Source organism: Pseudopodoces humilis, chromosome 10 (assembly GCF_049639895.1).
Source record: "Pseudopodoces humilis isolate 2021_Gansu_Grassland_sample_001 chromosome 10, ASM4963989v1, whole genome shotgun sequence".
NCBI classification, from domain to species: domain Eukaryota; kingdom Metazoa; phylum Chordata; class Aves; order Passeriformes; family Paridae; genus Pseudopodoces; species Pseudopodoces humilis.
The window spans coordinates 27,025,155-27,041,690 of NC_142209.1; the positions used below are offsets into that span (position 1 = coordinate 27,025,155).

A 16,536-nucleotide genomic window follows, 5' to 3' on the forward strand; every position below is an offset into this window, starting at 1 on the left:
GTAACTGAGAGTTTTATCAGAGAATCACAGAACGGTTTGGGTTGGAAGGGACATTAAAGCTTATCTCATTGCAACTCCCTGACATGGGCACGGACACCTCCCAGCAGAACGGGTCGCTCCACGCCCTGTCCGGCCTGGCCTTGGACACTTCCAGAGATGGAGCAGCCACAGCTTCCCTGGGCAGCCTATGCCAGGGCCTCACCACCCTCACGGGAGAGGGTTTTTGCTTCACACCTAGTCTAAACCTGTCCTCTCTAAGTTTGCAGCCATTCCCTCTTGTCCTGTCACTGCAGGCCTTTGTCAATAGACTCTCTCCATCTGCCTTGTCTCCCTTCAGGTGCTGGAAGGACACAAATAGGTCACCACAAAGCCTTCTCTTCCCCAGGCTGAACAATCCCAATCCTCCCAGCTCTTCCTCACAGCAGAGCTGCTCCATCCCTCTGATCTTGGTGGCCTCTTGAAGCCTTGCTCCAACAGATCCGTCTCCTTCCTGTGCTGGGGACTAGCTGGATACTGTATATACCGGAGTGTGTGTGTATATTTAATCTTTCAGCCCCAAAATGCCAAAACATGGAGTGCAGCAGAGCCCCAGAGCAGGCAAAGCAGGAGGAACGGGGCACTGTTTGCAAAGCATCTGCATCACACCAAGGCCTCAAGCATCAGCACCTTAGTCTTTACTCTGGGATTCAGGGAGAACACCCTGATCCAGCTCCCTTCATTTGTAAAACACAGACCACATTTGTGGATAAGCCTCACAGCTGTGCAGTGAGTACCACACACCCAGCCTGGCTGCACTTGATGCCTTTGGTGCAGCTGGAGGGAGCGTGCCTGACAGGATCCTTGCTCACACAGGGGCTGAAGTGCAGGGAGAGGACAGTGTTCAAGGCAAGGCAGAATATCAAACACGTGAACATTCTCCCTCCCCTTCATCCTCTACCTTTGCCCCTGCCTTGCACTGTGCTCCCATCACAAGTGGCCAGACCTCTCCACCATGATGTTGGGCATCAGGGTATTCCTACAGAAAATCCTGATTCTTCTGCAGGTTACTCTGTCTGTTGTTGTTGGCAAAACACTGATGATACTGTTCCCCAATGCCATGAAAAGATACATCCTAAAGATGGGTGAAAAGAGCAGAATGAACCGGAATCCAAAGTTCAGCTACGAAAACTGGGGCCCGACTTTTTTCAGCTTCAAATATTTGCAATTTGTGCTGAAGGTGAAGTGGAAGAGGCTGGAGGATGAAGCCTACGAGGGACACCCTGCCCCCAACACGCCAGTGGTGACCCTCGGCGGGGAAGTTTGTCAGGTCCTGGATTTCATGAAAGGTCAGTAACTGGAGGTCAGCTGGGTTGGGTTTGCTGAGAGCACAAATGAGGAAATGCTGCTGAGGGAACAGGCACAGGCAGCTGGCCCCTGAGTGCACCATGTACAGACCACCAACACTCACCTGCTGGAGAAGATGCAGCACACTTACTCTGGCTGCTTCTTGATTTTCAAAATTAACCTGCATTTATCACCCTGTCTGTGCTATCCCTTCACACCACTGAGCTTTTGCAAGACCTGTCTCCGCCTGAAAACGCTTTTTGATGAAAGCCAAGGTAATAATTAGTTTTAAGGAGGGAAAGCCCAGAATTGAATCATTTGCAATGAATCCTGAGTGTTGGCTGTCGTTCTCTGTCCATACGGAAAATTCCACACCAGCTCCCTTTGCCAGCCTAAAGCCTAGAAAGCACACGGTGGGTTTTTCCAGATCCAAAGTGGCAGGGAATAAAGCAGAAGTAGCTGCTTTGTACTTTGTCCGCTGCCTCCCACTGAGATCTCACTAGAATGTGGAATTAATCATTAAGCTGCAGCCTCCATCCCCACGGGAGGGATTACATCCTTCTCTCACTCTGCATTCCTAATTATACATAGATATTTATGTAGAAAATGGACTGCAAATTTGAAGAAGAGATACACAGTATCTCCAGGAAGGTAGCACTGTTATTTAATTCTTTAGGATGTGGATCTATGTTAGCAGCAGCTTTTAAGTTAAGCCACGCCAGAAAGATCTTGAACAAATTTAATAGAATTTAGCATAACCAGACTAAAAGAGGTGCTTAAAAGTCCTGCAGTCTCTCTTAAATCAAGGCCTTGCAAACAGATGCCAACACCAACACAAAACGGTGTTAATTTGTAAGCAACTGCAGACACTTTTTCCAGTGTAAGGTTAGTTTAATAACATATAACCAGCGTTCTGTTTGGTCAGGAAATTGCAGAAATACATTGAAAGCATAAGAGCCTGTGATGCATGACTGAAAAGCCTGCAGTTTCCCCTCAGCTCAGCTTGAACTGACACATCTAAAAAAATCTGGACATGAAAAGGCTTTGTGACTCTGTCCTCAATGCCCACCCCTGAACCACTGTCCCTGGATAACCTTGCAGAAGGCCATGTTTAGTATCTTTGAAGTTGCTCCATACTGAAGATCCCAGGGAGGCTGAGATGCCCTTTTTTGGATCAGTTCCCTATCCCAAAAATGTTGGTAACTTGCAAATTTGCTCTCGTGATGAGGAAAAGAGAAGCTGTGTGACTGCAGGCTGCCTCCTGCCTGTACTGGGAAGGGTTCCCTTAGGTAAACTGATCAAAGCCAGGCTAGGAAAAACACCTTTATGCCTGCTTTGCAGAGATGCAGAGGTTCTGCTGCTGATTTTACTGACCTAAGAGAAGTTTATGAGGTGATTTAGTGTTGTCCAGAAATCTCTGCATCAGAGGCTCAGTTCAGCGTATTTACTTCTGTCATTCCTCCCTTCGCTTAACCACAAATTTATTTTTTTTAATCTTTATTTTTTCCCAGATAACCGACCTTTAATCCTGAATTTTGGAAGCTGCACCTGACCTTCATTTATGCTAAAATTTGATGAGTTCAACAAGCTCATCAAAGATTTCAGCTCAATAGCAGATTTCCTTATCATCTACATTGAGGAAGCTCATGCAGTAGGTACAGTACAACCACAGTGATGCCAACCACAGCTTCAAATGTGTCACTTCCTTTAGGGAAAAAATGCGCTAGCAAAGGAGGAGGCTGCAAACAGGAGAGAAATCTTCAACACGAGTGGCAACACCACATCTAAGCACCAATTTGTGTCCCTAATTCTCCTAAGATTCTACTTACACTTCTGACTTTACACTGAGTTACTCAAGTGAAGGACACATCTTTAAAAAATTGCCTATCAATGTTAGTACAGCTCCTTTTGGAAACAGGAAGAAATGAAATTTCATAGAACAAAAGTTAAGTGTACAATATATGTTAAAAAAAATATTAGTTTTTAACATTTTCTAAGAACAGGATACAGTTAAATCTGAAAAATTTAGCAAGCAAACAAACCACACTTGTTTATCTACACTGGATTCTAAGTAACACATTGGCACTGGCTTTATCCCAGGATTAAATGTTTTTCTAAAACCTAACATTTATAGCTTTCTAGTTTCTACTTTACTGGGAAGAGTTGTGTGCAAATGTTTGTTTGCATAGTTCTGAAAAACAAACGTGTGTCTTGGCTCACATTTCGCTTCTCACAGACCTGTAATTTTGGCTTATAGGCTTAATGAGTACAATCAAGCAAAATGTACAACACTGACAAATCTTACCCAAGCAGAATACATGTTACCCACATGGTGTCTTTCTAGGGTTGATTTCTGTGGAAAAATTTCAGCTAAAATCCATCAAATATTTCTGAATCCAGGGCAAGAGGTAAATATGGTTTGATGGAATTAAAAGGAAAAAAAATAGATCCTGGGACCACTTATTGCAAAGCTCTAGTGCTGCCATAGTTTGAGGGAGGCTTTCATTTCATGGTAGGTTTTGATGTTAGGAATAAACTGCAAGATTCTTTTAACCTAGTTTTGGGATATGAGACAGTACATGTCCACCCTTGCACATATTCAAAACCTTCATTGCTAAATCCCCTCATTTGTTTTAGATGGATGGGCTTTTAAAAACAATATTGTTATTAAAAATCACAGAAGCCTTGAAGATCGAAAAGTTGCAGCACAATTTCTTCAGAAAAATCACCCTTTATGTCCAGTGGTTTTAGACACTATGGAAAACCTGAGCAGTTCAAAATACGCTGCGCTGCCAGAACGACTCTACATGCTTCAAGGAGGGAAGGTTCTCTACAAGGTAAAAAATATCAGTAGCAATGAGCACAGTATACAGAGCTTTTTAAATTTCAAGGTAACTTGAGACTGCTTTACATTTAACAGTCAGTATTTCATTCTGTTTGAGAGCTAAACATTGCACAATGCACTGTAAATGTGGAGAGAAATGAACATGCAGCAAAACCAGTCTGGGCCTTTATAATGTACATACTCGATGTACACCTGTCTTGCTCAAATATTTATCTTTTGGCTCACTAGTAACACGAGGTACATCTAAGCTGTGAGATCCAGGAACACCTCCCACCTCCAGTGGCTCTGTCCTGGTGACAAAACAGGGTGTAACCAGTGCATAACCATCTCCCAAGGATGGCTCCAGTGGAAAGAGAGCCCAAGGCACACCTGCCCACAGCTCTGGTGCAGCTGCTGTGCTCTGAAGGATTTCTGCTCTGTCTGCTTAAGCATCACTGTGTCATTTTATTGCCTTTGCAGGGAGGAGTGGGGCCCTGGAATTACCGCCCCCAGGAAATACGTGTCATCCTGGAAAAACTGAAATAGGAAAAAAAAAAAAAGGACTCTGAAGTAAAAACTATCTGGATAAAGAAGTTCAAGGATAATTTGTCACAGACCTGAGTCTAAGGACCAAAAAAAATATTTAAAAACAGCCATAGAGACAAGAAAAGAAGAATGTTGTATGTGAATGTAAGGAGCATATGGAATAATGTTCATTATATTTGTCTAGAAGCTCTCAGGTGTCATCCCTACAACACCAACTTCTGTTCTACAGTAACTTACTACTCTTAAACCACATGTAGTAACCTGGGAGCTGGCTCCATGGAGCTCTGGACACCAACATTTACACTTGTAAGGAATATCCTGCAGGATAAACTTCAGGGTGGTGACATTTCCAAGAGTCCACTGGCAGCCAAAGCAACTGATTTCATTACTATACACATTGCATTTGTATATATAAAATGTTCCCTTTCACTAACTTCAGGAGGCTTCTGAGCAAGACAATCTCTATTAGCACTTGTTTCCATGAGTATTTGTTATGATGGTCCCAGCATAAAGCACTGGCGGCTGTGACCTGATTCTAGAAAATATTTACAGAAACAAGGGATTGATCTACAATTATTAAAAGTCTATCAAAGTACTTCATTTGGCTTCAGATTATTTCCCTTCCTGCCCTGCCTCTCTCCCCCAGGTGATTTCTAAGCATTAGCAGACATTTATATTCATTCTAATAATCTCTGTGTTTAAGCTGATTAGAAAGTTACCAATTTAAGGACTTTTAAAGGACTTGTTTGACAGTAGGAAGTAATACATCTCACTTAAGTAGCTATCCCTTTTTTATTTCTATTTAACTGAGAGTGCAAAGGAAACACTTTACAGGAAATTGAGTTCTAATTCATGTATTATGTAGGCCTGATATAAACATACTGCCTTAAATGGATTCAGTTATGCTCAGGTATTCTAGGCTGACAGCTGAGGTTACAAAATGAAAAAGCTGTTACTAAAATGAACAACAGCACTGTGATATGGCTGGACTTGATGATCCTGAAAGTCTTCTCCAACCTAAATGATTCTACATTCTATTCTATTCCACACATTAAACCAGGAGGGAATACATACCACACCCATACCTTCAAAAAAAACTTTAATACAAGGTTCTAATAATAAACATACTCTACAGTGCAGCTATCAAAATGAAACTTCCTTATAAAAAAATAAAATGGAGGCCCAAATTTAAGCTGACCTCAAGTGTTGTCTGCTGTGCCCTCTGCCATCACCCGGTGCACTGACACAAAATGATCAAAGGCAGATTTGATGATGAAACGCAAGTAAGTGGCTTGGAACTCAGGAAGCTGCAGAAGGAATAAAAATAATGTTATTGCATTCTCTGTAGTAACAAAACTACCAAACCACATTTGCAGAAGTTTGTTAAACACAAGGATCTGGATATTTCAGTGCCTGTTTTTGAATTGCACATAAATCAAGTTCTTTGACCTGCAATTCAAAAAAAAAATCCCATCACCTCCTGAATTCTGCAGCCTTAAAGGCAGCAATTGAAGGAGGGAAGATTGCCACACTTCTGGAAAGGGCCCTTGCACCTCGTTAGGAGCATGAGGCAGGTGCAATTTCATAGCATAATCTACAGAGGAGCAGCTGGGAAGTGCAATTTCACACCACAATCTACAAATTCCTCTCTTTAACACCAACTGAGCAGTAATTGTAAATAAAGACATGTTTGGGCTTTTTATGATTTCTCCCCACTTAGTCCAGACATCCCATTTCATGAACCACTACAGATGCATGCTGTAAATACTCACTGGAAATTCTTCCATTTGCAGCTGTCCTTCTCTGTGCTGCAAATCTAGAAAACATATTTTAAGGTAAATAACGAAAAATAATGTGCAATGCTGTGACGTTTTCACTGGACTCAGAGTTCAAGTGAGTTTAAGGACTATGAATTTACACTGCATAGAGACATTGTTCTTTTTTATTTTTACAGGTGATTTAAGAGAATACTTTTTTGCAATATCCCAGTCTGTGTGTGTATATATATCCCACTCATTACAGTGATATAAAAGGTCACCCAAGAGGCACTAAAAAAAGCCAATCCCCAAACCAAACAATGCAGGAAATGTCACTCTATTATACTGTGTAAGCCTGTTTTTAATTTTTGGAACATAAAGTGCACAAGTAGTGCTTTTAGCCCTTATACAGCATTTTACTCTCTAAACTGCTGCAGAGACCAGCAGTGTTAACAAAATTCACTTAAACGTGACCATTACATTAATGTCCAATAAAATAAACATCATGCCACACTTAACAAATAGATGAGGGGGTTACAGTGATGCACTGAAAAAGACCAATATTGTTCCCACAAAACCCCACAAACTCAGCCTTACCTTTTTCAATGCATTGTTCAAAACCCACAGGGTCTTTAGATGTGCTTCTTTCAATCCTTAAGGTCCGCACTAAAATATATATATAAATTCAAAATATCAACGCAAATTCTGATTCTTTATTGATACTGATATTTATTCCATCACTTTACAGCCACAAAGCACTTTCAGAGCATTAACTAGTTCATTTTTTGTCTAAGCTATGGGGATTGTGCATATGAAGGATGATTGCTTTGTGAAAATGAATCTTTACGCAAAATCTTTATGTGAAGTTAAATGTTTATGAATCTGTTAAAGGTGGCTACGTACAGACTATGACACTGCTGTGGGAACTTTCATTAAGGCACAGACACACATATTAATATAGCACATATTACCTACTGCAAGACACAAAGTCTTACCCAAATAACACTGGATGGCGACTTTGCTGATTTTTACACATTTGGGAAAACCAATAATCAGTTCCTGTGGGAACATGCCTGTCGTCGTCCAAAATGTTTTGGAGCTTCTGTAGAAAAAACGGGACAAACCCCTCAACTTCAGCTTTCCATCTTTAGCCATCTTGAATGAAATTTATCACAGAAAAAATACGGAGGGGAAAGGAAGGGGGAAAGAAGAGGGGTGGAAAAGAAAGGGGCGGAAGAACAGGGGGACGGTGAGGAAGGGAAGGAGAGAGACGAAAAGGAGTGGGAAGAGGGGGAAAAGGACGGGGGAGGTATTTTTACTGGGGGTACTTTCAGCAGTGCCCTGTGCACGGACGGGGCAGCTCTCTGGAGGTATTTACAGGCGCCGGCAGCACACGGGAGCGCGCAATGGCGGCGGGCCCGAGCGCTCGCACCCCGCGGCCACCGCAGCGTGAGGGCGAAGGGCCGAGCCCGGGCCAGCCCCGCCGGGCTCCGTGCGGGAGGAGCCGCTCCCCCCGCCCGGCCCTCACCCGTCCGCCACGCTCTCGGCGGGGTGCTCGGCATCGCTGGACGTGGCCAGGACGAGGGCGGCCCCCGCCGAGCTCCGGCACCAGTCGGCGCCTCTCATCGCGGGGCCGCGGCTCCCGGGCACCGGCGGCAGCTGCCCCGCACGGCCCTCCCGGTGCGGGAAGCCGGGATCGCCCCTGGCAGGCCGGGGGAGGCCGGGCGGGACCCGCCGCTCCCGCCGTGCCCCGCTCGGCTCCGCCCCCCGCCCGCCCCCCGCTCGGCCCCACCCGCCGCCCGCGGGCGCTGCGGGACGGGCGGCGGGAGCGCCGAGCCCGGCCCGGCTGACGGCGCGGCCCCTCCCGGGCCAGGTAGGTGGGGGCCAGGGGGACCGGGGAACGAGCGGGATTTTGGCCTCCCTGAGGGGACCCTTCCCCCCGTGCTCCCTCCCCTTGTGCCCCCTCCCCTTGTGCCCCCTCCCCTTGTGCCCCCTCCCCTTGTGCCCCCTCCTCTTGTGCCCCCTCCCCCTGTGCCCCGTCTCCTTATGTCCCTTCCCCTGGTGCCCCTCGGGGCTGTGCCCGCTCACGGCGCTCTCACCCCCGGGCACAATCGATCCCATCACAGACCCTTCCCAACGTAGCCCCTGTCCCCGCTCCGGCTCCGACCCGATCGCTTCGCACCCGCTTCCCCATCCCTTCGGTACCCCCGGCCCCCCTCGGGCGCGATCTCCTCCCGCCCCGCAGGACTCGATCCCCGGCCGCGCAGGGCAGGAGCTGAGAGGATCCCGTCCCTGAGGTGCCCCTCGCCATGGCAGCTCTGACCTCTCCTGCCCCCGCAGGACCCGCTCACGAACCAGAGCCCCCCCGGCACCGGCTGGGGAAGGGACACCGGGAGATGCCCACCCTCCCAGGGAGGGAGCTTCCAGCAGGCTCCATTGCCCTGCTGCACTCAGACATGTGCCCTCCTCCTCCTCCTTCTCCTGCCTGCAGCAGAGCCAGGCCTGGTTGTGGGGGCACTTCCCACTCAAACCCAGCCCCTCTCCCCCTGCCCCTGTCTCCATCCCGGGCCTGGGATCCATCCCGGGCCCTCAGCCAGCCCGGGGTCCAGTTCCCACTGGGATGGGGTGTGTGGTTTGGTGGCAGGCGGCTCACACCCCTGCTCCACACAGCCTGCCCTCCCTGCACCGCAGGGCTACATGGCCATGCTCGGGGCTCTAAGGGGTGCTGCCAGCTTTGGGGTTTTCCCCGGGTCCCGTTTTCCTTTGTGGCTGTTCTTCACCTGTCTGTGACTTGTTTTTGCAGAGCTGGTCGAGGGGAATGTCGTACTGTCTCAACTCAGAAAGCCATTTGGATACTGGGCCAATATACGTGCGTGAAAATGGGAAGCTGCACATGGTAAATCAGGGTGCAGGCAGCGTACACAATGTCACTCCCAAAACAAGGCCTTTTAGTCTATTTTCCAGAAGTTTTTCAGTGGAGCTTTGCATGAACAGGGAGGACGATAGGGCAAGGAGGCAGAGGACTGATCATTTCATCTTCACGTACACTAAGGAGGGGAACCTCCGCTACTCGGCCAAGTCTCTCTTCAGCCTGGTGCTGGGTTACATTTCTGACAATGTTGATCACATTGACTCGTTGATTGGTTTCCCAGAGCAGATTGCTGAAAAGCTCTTTTCAGCAGCAGAAGCAAGACAAAAGTTCACAGAGCCAGTGACAGGACTGAGAGCTCTGCAGAAGTTCACTGAAGCCTATGGCGGTTTGGTGCTGTGCTCACTGTGCTTGCGGAACAGGTAAGTGTGTCCCCTGACAAATCTTGTCACCTGCTAAGGCTTTCTGCTAGTACACTTCAATTAAATAAAAATACATTTTGGGCTTATAACACCACCTAATTTTAATGAAATGCCCTGAGCCTTATCTGATTCTTGTGCTTGCTGTCTTTTGTCCCATCCCTTTCCTACAAGTGCAGCTGCAGGTTTCATTTTAAGATACAAATCACAACAGAAGTAACAGACTCCATCTGTTTTAACCAGCAGGGGATCTTATGTGGAGGATTAAACCTGCAACTGTTTTTAACAATAATAATCAGCACTTCTGTGGAAATCCATGTGTTTAGTGCCTTCTCAGGCATTTCATGGGATGTTTCTGTAACTGCTGTGTAAAAGCTTTTGACACACTTAGCTGACTGTACAGATAAAATACACCCTTGCAAATTGTTCATGTTTACTAACTATAACCTTGCTGTTGTGTCTCATTTTGGGGGCTCACAAGAAGATACACACTTGTGGGTAAGTTGCAGGCTTTGAAATCAGGCAGGTTTTACATTAATTTATTGTTGTTGCTACCCCCATATTGAATATACTTTAACAAGGTCCTGGTTACAGTCCAGCACTAGTTTTTTCATCTTCTCAATGCTCACATTTTTCACTGAAAGAGTCTTTCCAAGTTTAAAACTGGATTGTGTTTTTAAAGCCTTGCTCCTGCTGAAATCTTTCCCAGTAATAGAACCTGTCTCTTCCATCTCCACACTTGAAAAAGGGATGGTTTATCCAGTTTAAAATCAAAGTAATGGCATATTCATCTGAAGTGCCAAGGGTGTTCTGAGCACAGTAGGAATGTTTGACTAGAAGTCAATTATCCTTTGTTTTATCCTTTAAACCTACTCCCTTTTTATCTCTAGCGCAGATAATTTTTATGGGCCTTATTTAGAAATTAAGCTACTCCTGGCATCTTTTGCCATTACAGAAGCTGAGTTAAGTTTCAAGTCTTTGAAATCCAGGAAGTAGCGCATTAAATCTTTTTCTAATTAATTTTATTTCTAGAAGAGCCCGCTCTCCTGTCCAGAACCCCCCTGAGCTAATAATCTCTCTCAAGAATTGGCTTGTGCTCTGACTCTTACGTTGTGCTTTTTGCACAACCAAATTGCACAGGAAAGGGGTGTGAGGGGTAAAATGACACTGGGAGGATATTAAGGTCTCCTTATTTGCATGGACAAAGAGGTGTTCCTGGAGGGATCAAATTAATAATCATCCCCAGTTGATGCAGTGAAGATGCTGACCTCAGGGTGATGGGGAATATGAGGTAAATTCAGGAGAGATCAGTGAATTTAGAGCTTGTCTTGCCACAGGGACAGCAAGAGGTGACTGCAGGGGAGGTATTGAGGGCTACGTGCCCATTACTGCATACTCATGCCTGCCATTCTTCAGTGGTTTGTTCCCATCCCTAAACCTCCCACTGAATAGCTCCAGCACAGATGTTTGCGTGGCTGCTGAGTGAATCAGACCAGGGAACCAGCACAGCTAAAAAAAACCTCACTGAGTAACTGCTGCCCGGGGTGTGGCCACAGCTCTGGCCAGTCCTGGACTTTTACCTCTTGTCAAGTATTTTATTGATGTATATAAAAAGTAAAATTTTGCCACTGACAAGCTATCCTGTCCAGTTTAAAATCCACATTTGAGGTGGATTTTAAACCTGGATGAATGTGGGTTTGTCTATACCCTGCCTAGACACCGAGGAAGAGCAGTTTGTGAAGCTGACTTACAATAAACTGCGATATTTTGCATTATTCTAAAATAATACAGCAGTAATCTGTAAAGAGGCTCCTAGTAGCAATATTTTCAAGTTGAAGTCTTGTTAGTCTTGTTTTTGCATCAAATCAAAACCACAAAAAGTGATTTAAGGAGAAGACTGAGAATTCAGACATGTTGTGTGCCAGCTGCACATAAAGAGGTGCTTAGTGCAGCTGGGTAATTTCTGTCAATTTTCACACAGCTACTTAGCAGAAACGAGTGCATTGTGCTTATGACACTTGGGGATGTAGACACCTCCTTACATGCCTGAGCACTGAGGGGTTTTTTTTTTTTTTGGCTTTGCAGATACCTGGTTATCTCTGAAAAGCTTGAAGAAATTAAGTCTTTCCGTGAGCTGACGTGTTTGGATCTCTCCTGCTGTAAACTTGGAGATGAACATGAGCTGCTGGAACACCTCACCAAAGAGGCCCTGTCTAGGTACCAATTTCTTGAGCTAAAAATGACACTTTCTTTCCTACCACTGAGCAGTTCAGAGAATCGGGCTGAGACTTTAAAGGGAAGTTTCACAGGCTGCAGAGTGTAAGGTTGAAGGTTTTGGTTGCTCATGAAACCTGTTCAGGAGGTAAACAAAATACAGAATTTATTGTACACAAAGCACATACCGAATCATAATAAGTACTAAAAAGATGCAAGATAATTTACTGTCTCATGTTTTATATCAACTTTTTATAATTTTCATTGTCAGGGTAAAAAAATGCATCTTTAACATTTGTAACAGTTTTACATTTCCTGTTTTTAAGGGGGAACTTTATCAGCCAAATTTTTAACCAAACTAGCGTTCTAAATGAAGTTTTCTGCAAGCAGGAGGTTGAATATTTGGTTAATTAACATCTCAAAACAGTAAATGTTGTAGTTTTGTTTGGTACCAAATAATGACAAGTAGATCATTTGGAAGCAATAGGTAGGACAACTGCTAATTAAATATATTATGTTGCTGTAAGATTTTGGTGCATTTTTCATCAAGGTTTTGTCTTGAAGTGCTCTGAAGAGAGCACTTTAGTATGATGCTTTTTCCTGAGTTTTGTTAATCTATGTTATAATACCTCATTATTTTCTTAAAATCATTGCTGTATCACTTATCAAATTTGCCCTCTCTCATTTTGCCAAGCATTTTTTCTTAGCTTTGAGTGCATTTCAGTTTGGCAGCCTCGGTATAAAGAACTTCAGGGTATAAAGAAGCTTATTGTCTATGTTGGCAAATGTTTGGCTCTAGGATCAGTTTGTCACTGGAGCTGTGGGAATGGCTGCTCAAGTAGTGCTTCTGTTGAGCTAGCAGGGAAATATAAAGATATTTGTTAGTCCTGCTAACCCAGGCTCCTTTCTCACTGCTTTTTACAGTGAGCCTGTAGGGGCTGGCACAGGATGGCCCTTCTGACACAGAGTTTTAGGACATTTTGCAGAATTGTCAGAAATAATGACCATAAACTGTATGTTTGCATCTCTCCTGCCAGTGTGAAAAGGCTTCTCCTGAAGGACAACTCCCTGTCAGATGCTGGCCTGCGCAGGATGACAGCGCCCGTCCGTGTGCTGAAAAAGGGCCTTGAGAATCTGCTGGTGCTGGACTTGTCCTGTAAGTGCTCCATGGTTTCATCACAGAAAGAACCTGTGTCCTTTTTCTGATAAAGAATTTATCCCCCTTAGCACTGAAGGAATATGGTTAATTTGTTGATTCCCATGAGCCAGATCTCACCAGCAGCCTGCCAGAAGGCACAGGGCAGACCTGTCTCAGGCATTTGGTACTTACATATATATTTTTAGTAGTTTGATAATTGGTATTGTAAATGTTTGTATTTTGATAATTAGAGGGAGAAAGCCAGTCTTGTTCCAGTATTAGCTTTTGGAACAAATACTTCCTTGGTATTTTGATCATCTTTTTCCACATCATGCAACTTAATTAACTTTACTTGGCCTTACAGGTAACCCTAAAATCACAGATGTGGGAATTGGATACCTTCTTTCTTTCAAGAAATTGAATTGTTTGGACATTTCTGGGGCAGGTCTCAAGGTAAAAATCATCAGGAAAAGTTTACTGGACAAGTGTAATAGAAGTTCTTGCCCTCTGACTGCTTTATTTCCCTTTTTCCCAGGATGTTGATGCTGTCATAAAGCGGCTCCAAACACAGATAGGCCTGGTTCACTCTAAAGTGCCTCTGAAAGAATTTGATCACAGTAACTGCAAAACAGAGGGATGGGCAGAACAGGTAAGGGGGGTTAAACGTGCTTTACTCTCTAAAAATTTGCCTTATAGAAAACAAAATCACTGAATAGGAAAGAACAAGGGATGGAGTTGTTTCCAATGATAGTTCTGTAAATTTTACAAGACACATTTTAACTGCTTCATCTGTTCTTTCAGACAGTTCTGCAGTGGGAACAGGCAGTTATGGAGGCCATGAAGCCCCAGGACAACTTGAGATCCAGAGTAGCAACTCTTCACTTCTGTACGTAACTGCATGGACACCAGAGTTAATTTATTTTCTTTTCTACAGGGAGTATTTCCATACTTTTTGGGGTTATAGTACAAATAGTGGAATTTCACTGTGGAATTTCAGCACTTTGTGTAACTGCATTACAGTGTACTTGAGTTTTTTCATTCATTAGATTGCTGGATAATTCAAGTACAGCACATATAACAACTGAGTTTTTTCCTTAAAATTCTGAGTCCAAAATATAAACAGTATTTTTCCCTCTGCACATATCCAAGTTGGCTTGGCCAAAACAATTTGTACCACAAAGTTACGCATTTTACAGCATAATTGTGTTTTTCCCAAAATCTAAAATTGATTTTTTTTTTTTTTGCTTGTAGATGGCAAGACACACAGAATAAAGGAAGTAGTCAAATGCACACTGGTGGAGCCAGAAACTAAAGCATCTGGAAACTTGCAGTTTTATAAGGAAAACGTTCAGAATTGCCATTTACCTTTGAAAAAGGAGGATGCAGGCAGCCATGAATTAAAGAACAGTAAAAAAAGAGCTTTGTCTGAACAAGAGAGAGAAAGGACTTCCAAACAGAAGCATCTGTGCCTCACTGTGGAGGACTGGGATTTGTTAAATACCTACTGAGTCAGAAAGAAGTGTCTCTTTTGTTTGTTCTCTTGCTGATGACAGGATTTGGACATACTGAGAGGGAGTGACAAAGGACACAAGTTAAATCTGGTTGCTGTGACATGCCTGTGGGGTAACCTGTGCTGGGGAAGGGATAGAGACAAGAAGGTTGGTAATGCTACTGTATATTTTCAATACATAATAATTTTTTCAAATAAAGTTTTTGTTGTCATCCTTAACTAACTCTTCTGATGAAGGCATTTTTTACCAAAACAGCTGGTCCTATCCCTGCTCCTCTCCTGCCTCTCGAGGGGCAGAACACGAATCACTGCAGCTCATCTGAAATGAAGCTGCACTGGGTTTGTCAAGTGGGATGTCAAGTTTGCCATGGGATGTTTACAGTGCTGCTAGAACAGAAACCTCAGCCCAAAAGCATCAGGCTGCGCTGATGGGGCTGTGGCAAAGGGAGGGAGAACAAAGGATAAGCACAGACCTCTGGGAAGGGAGGCAGAGGCAGTATCACCTTGCCAACAGCCGTTGCAGAACCCCGAAGTGGAACACAAGTCCCCTTTCTTTCTCATTTTAGACCAGGAAATGAGAGCTGGAATGAGGTTACTGTAGAGATTATGCTCTGCAGTCGTAATTCATTCTCCCTCACAAGCAAATTCACTGCATTTGACATCATTCTGTGGTTTAAAAACCATTTTCAGTGTGCCTGCAATACACTAACTGTGCTTCTCCATCTGGAAACATTGAGGGGCATTTTTAACTCAAATATTGATTATGCAGATCAGCTGTAAATCACCTGAACATTCAGACCTGTTCTATGTTGGTCTGTATAGCTGTAATGCTGCAGGTAACTGTTTAACATTGAATCCCTGCTCTGAGTGTTTCCATCAAAACTGGCTGAGGTGCAGAGTGTTCATCATTGTCCTCTTGGGCCTCATGAGGCCAAGGATTTTCTCCAGGTTTCCCCTACTAGCGCTTCTTCAGAGGATATCTTCTTTTTACACTACTGTTTACCATAATCCATCACCAAGAAAAGCAGCACATCCTTGGAAACCATGAAGAGGCCAAGAAAATGAACTTCAGCTCAAAAATGCATAAAGAACAAAACCCTTTTGTCTTTCCCTTACTGCAGAATTTTCCTCAAAAAAGGAACACAAACAAACAAACAAAACAGGCAACACAAAACACTTGCATTCAAATCCCACTTTCTTTTCCCAGAAACTCAAGGCTATTAATACCTTCCCCTGACAACTACATCAGCTCTCTGCTGAGACAAATAATGGCACAAATTGTGACTCAAAACAGCGGCTCAGAGGGGAGGAAGATGTGAATTCTTCCCCCTCAAGCTGCTTCTGGTGCCACCATGGAATTTTTGGCTACCCCCCCTTCCAGCACTGGAGATGTGCTGATCTGACCATGGAGAGATGCACATTTTTTCACCAATCCTATTTTTACCAATCCCATTCCCTAAGCCCTGTGCTAAGCATGAGTGTTCTTGTATTTGTTTTTTTAACAGCTGATTAAGTTCAATCCTTACTGCACAGGGACAACATTTCACAGGCACAAGAAAACATGCTGTGCACCCTGGCCAGGCCTGGAGAGGGACAGGTGAGAAAAAGAAGCTTTAACATTCCCCATGCAGGATTTTGCCATCTCATTTCAGGTGAGCTGTGAGTCACAGTACTGTAAAGCTATTTATAAAAAGATCTCTCCGATTTCCAGCTATATCCCAGTGACAAATTAGAAGCAACATTCACCATTGATCTGAGTTACAGTGACAGGCAGAGCTGCAGATCACAGGACAGAGAAGAGATGAGTGAACAGGGGTTTATTTTTAAATATCTGTGACCTGGGGTGGCAATGGGAAAAAGATCACCTCATGTTTATTTTGGGCCCAGAAAAGTAAGAGTACTCACTGTAAATGTGGGGTTTTCCTCGATGTTTTAG

The 16,536-nt window shown here is 44.3% G+C and overlaps 3 protein-coding genes across 4 annotated transcripts; 2 read left to right on the forward strand and 1 right to left on the reverse strand.

Annotated features, from left to right (window-relative positions):
- Nucleotides 1–962: 962 nt before the first annotated feature.
- On the forward strand, nucleotides 963–5,293 carry DIO1 (iodothyronine deiodinase 1). The gene is made up of 4 exons (XM_005521179.3): nucleotides 963–1,325; nucleotides 2,835–2,978; nucleotides 3,961–4,160; nucleotides 4,628–5,293. Exons 1-4 carry the CDS (start codon nucleotides 992–994, stop codon nucleotides 4,691–4,693), a joined length of 744 nt encoding a protein of 247 aa, XP_005521236.3. The 5' UTR covers nucleotides 963–991; the 3' UTR covers nucleotides 4,694–5,293.
- IFT25 (intraflagellar transport 25) lies at nucleotides 4,209–8,192 on the reverse strand. 2 transcript variants are annotated; one of them, XM_088060698.1, is made up of 6 exons: nucleotides 7,979–8,192; nucleotides 7,446–7,552; nucleotides 7,048–7,116; nucleotides 6,466–6,509; nucleotides 5,892–6,000; nucleotides 4,209–4,684 (listed from the first exon to the last, which is right to left on the reverse strand). In XM_088060698.1, exons 1-5 carry the CDS (start codon nucleotides 8,074–8,076, stop codon nucleotides 5,893–5,895), a joined length of 426 nt encoding a protein of 141 aa, XP_087916824.1. In that variant the 5' UTR covers nucleotides 8,077–8,192; the 3' UTR covers nucleotides 4,209–4,684; nucleotide 5,892. The 2 variants fall into 2 exon arrangements, with proteins under 2 accessions (XP_087916824.1, XP_005521237.1); XM_005521180.2 differs by lacking the exon at nucleotides 4,209–4,684 and having other exon boundaries at nucleotides 5,776–6,000.
- Nucleotides 8,193–8,242: 50 nt separating this feature from the next.
- Nucleotides 8,243–14,823, forward strand: LRRC42 (leucine rich repeat containing 42). The gene is made up of 8 exons (XM_005521181.3): nucleotides 8,243–8,323; nucleotides 9,254–9,741; nucleotides 11,824–11,955; nucleotides 12,990–13,108; nucleotides 13,455–13,543; nucleotides 13,626–13,739; nucleotides 13,892–13,976; nucleotides 14,342–14,823. The coding sequence occupies exons 2-8, from the start codon at nucleotides 9,269–9,271 to the stop codon at nucleotides 14,596–14,598; spliced, it is 1,269 nt and encodes a 422-aa protein (XP_005521238.2). The 5' UTR covers nucleotides 8,243–8,323; nucleotides 9,254–9,268; the 3' UTR covers nucleotides 14,599–14,823.
- The last annotated feature ends 1,713 nt before the right edge of the window (nucleotides 14,824–16,536 follow it).

Bases quoted from the DNA above. Each gene is read 5' to 3' on its own strand.
- LRRC42 (XM_005521181.3), top strand. From the start codon at position 9,269: ATGTCGTACTGTCTCAACTCAGAAAGCCATTTGGATACTGGGCCAATA. The intron at 11,956-12,989 runs GTACCAATTTCT...CTCTCCTGCCAG, and splicing joins ACCAAAGAGGCCCTGTCTAG to TGTGAAAAGGCTTCTCCTGA. The intron at 13,109-13,454 runs GTAAGTGCTCCA...TTGGCCTTACAG, and splicing joins GCTGGTGCTGGACTTGTCCT to GTAACCCTAAAATCACAGAT.
- IFT25 (XM_088060698.1), bottom strand. From the start codon at position 8,076: ATGAGAGGCGCCGACTGGTGCCGGAGCTCGGCGGGGGCCGCCCTCGTC. The intron at 7,553-7,978 runs GTGAGGGCCGGG...TTTTTTCTACAG, and splicing joins GCCGAGAGCGTGGCGGACGG to AAGCTCCAAAACATTTTGGA. The intron at 6,510-7,047 runs GTAAGGCTGAGT...TATGTTTTCTAG, and splicing joins TGAACAATGCATTGAAAAAG to ATTTGCAGCACAGAGAAGGA.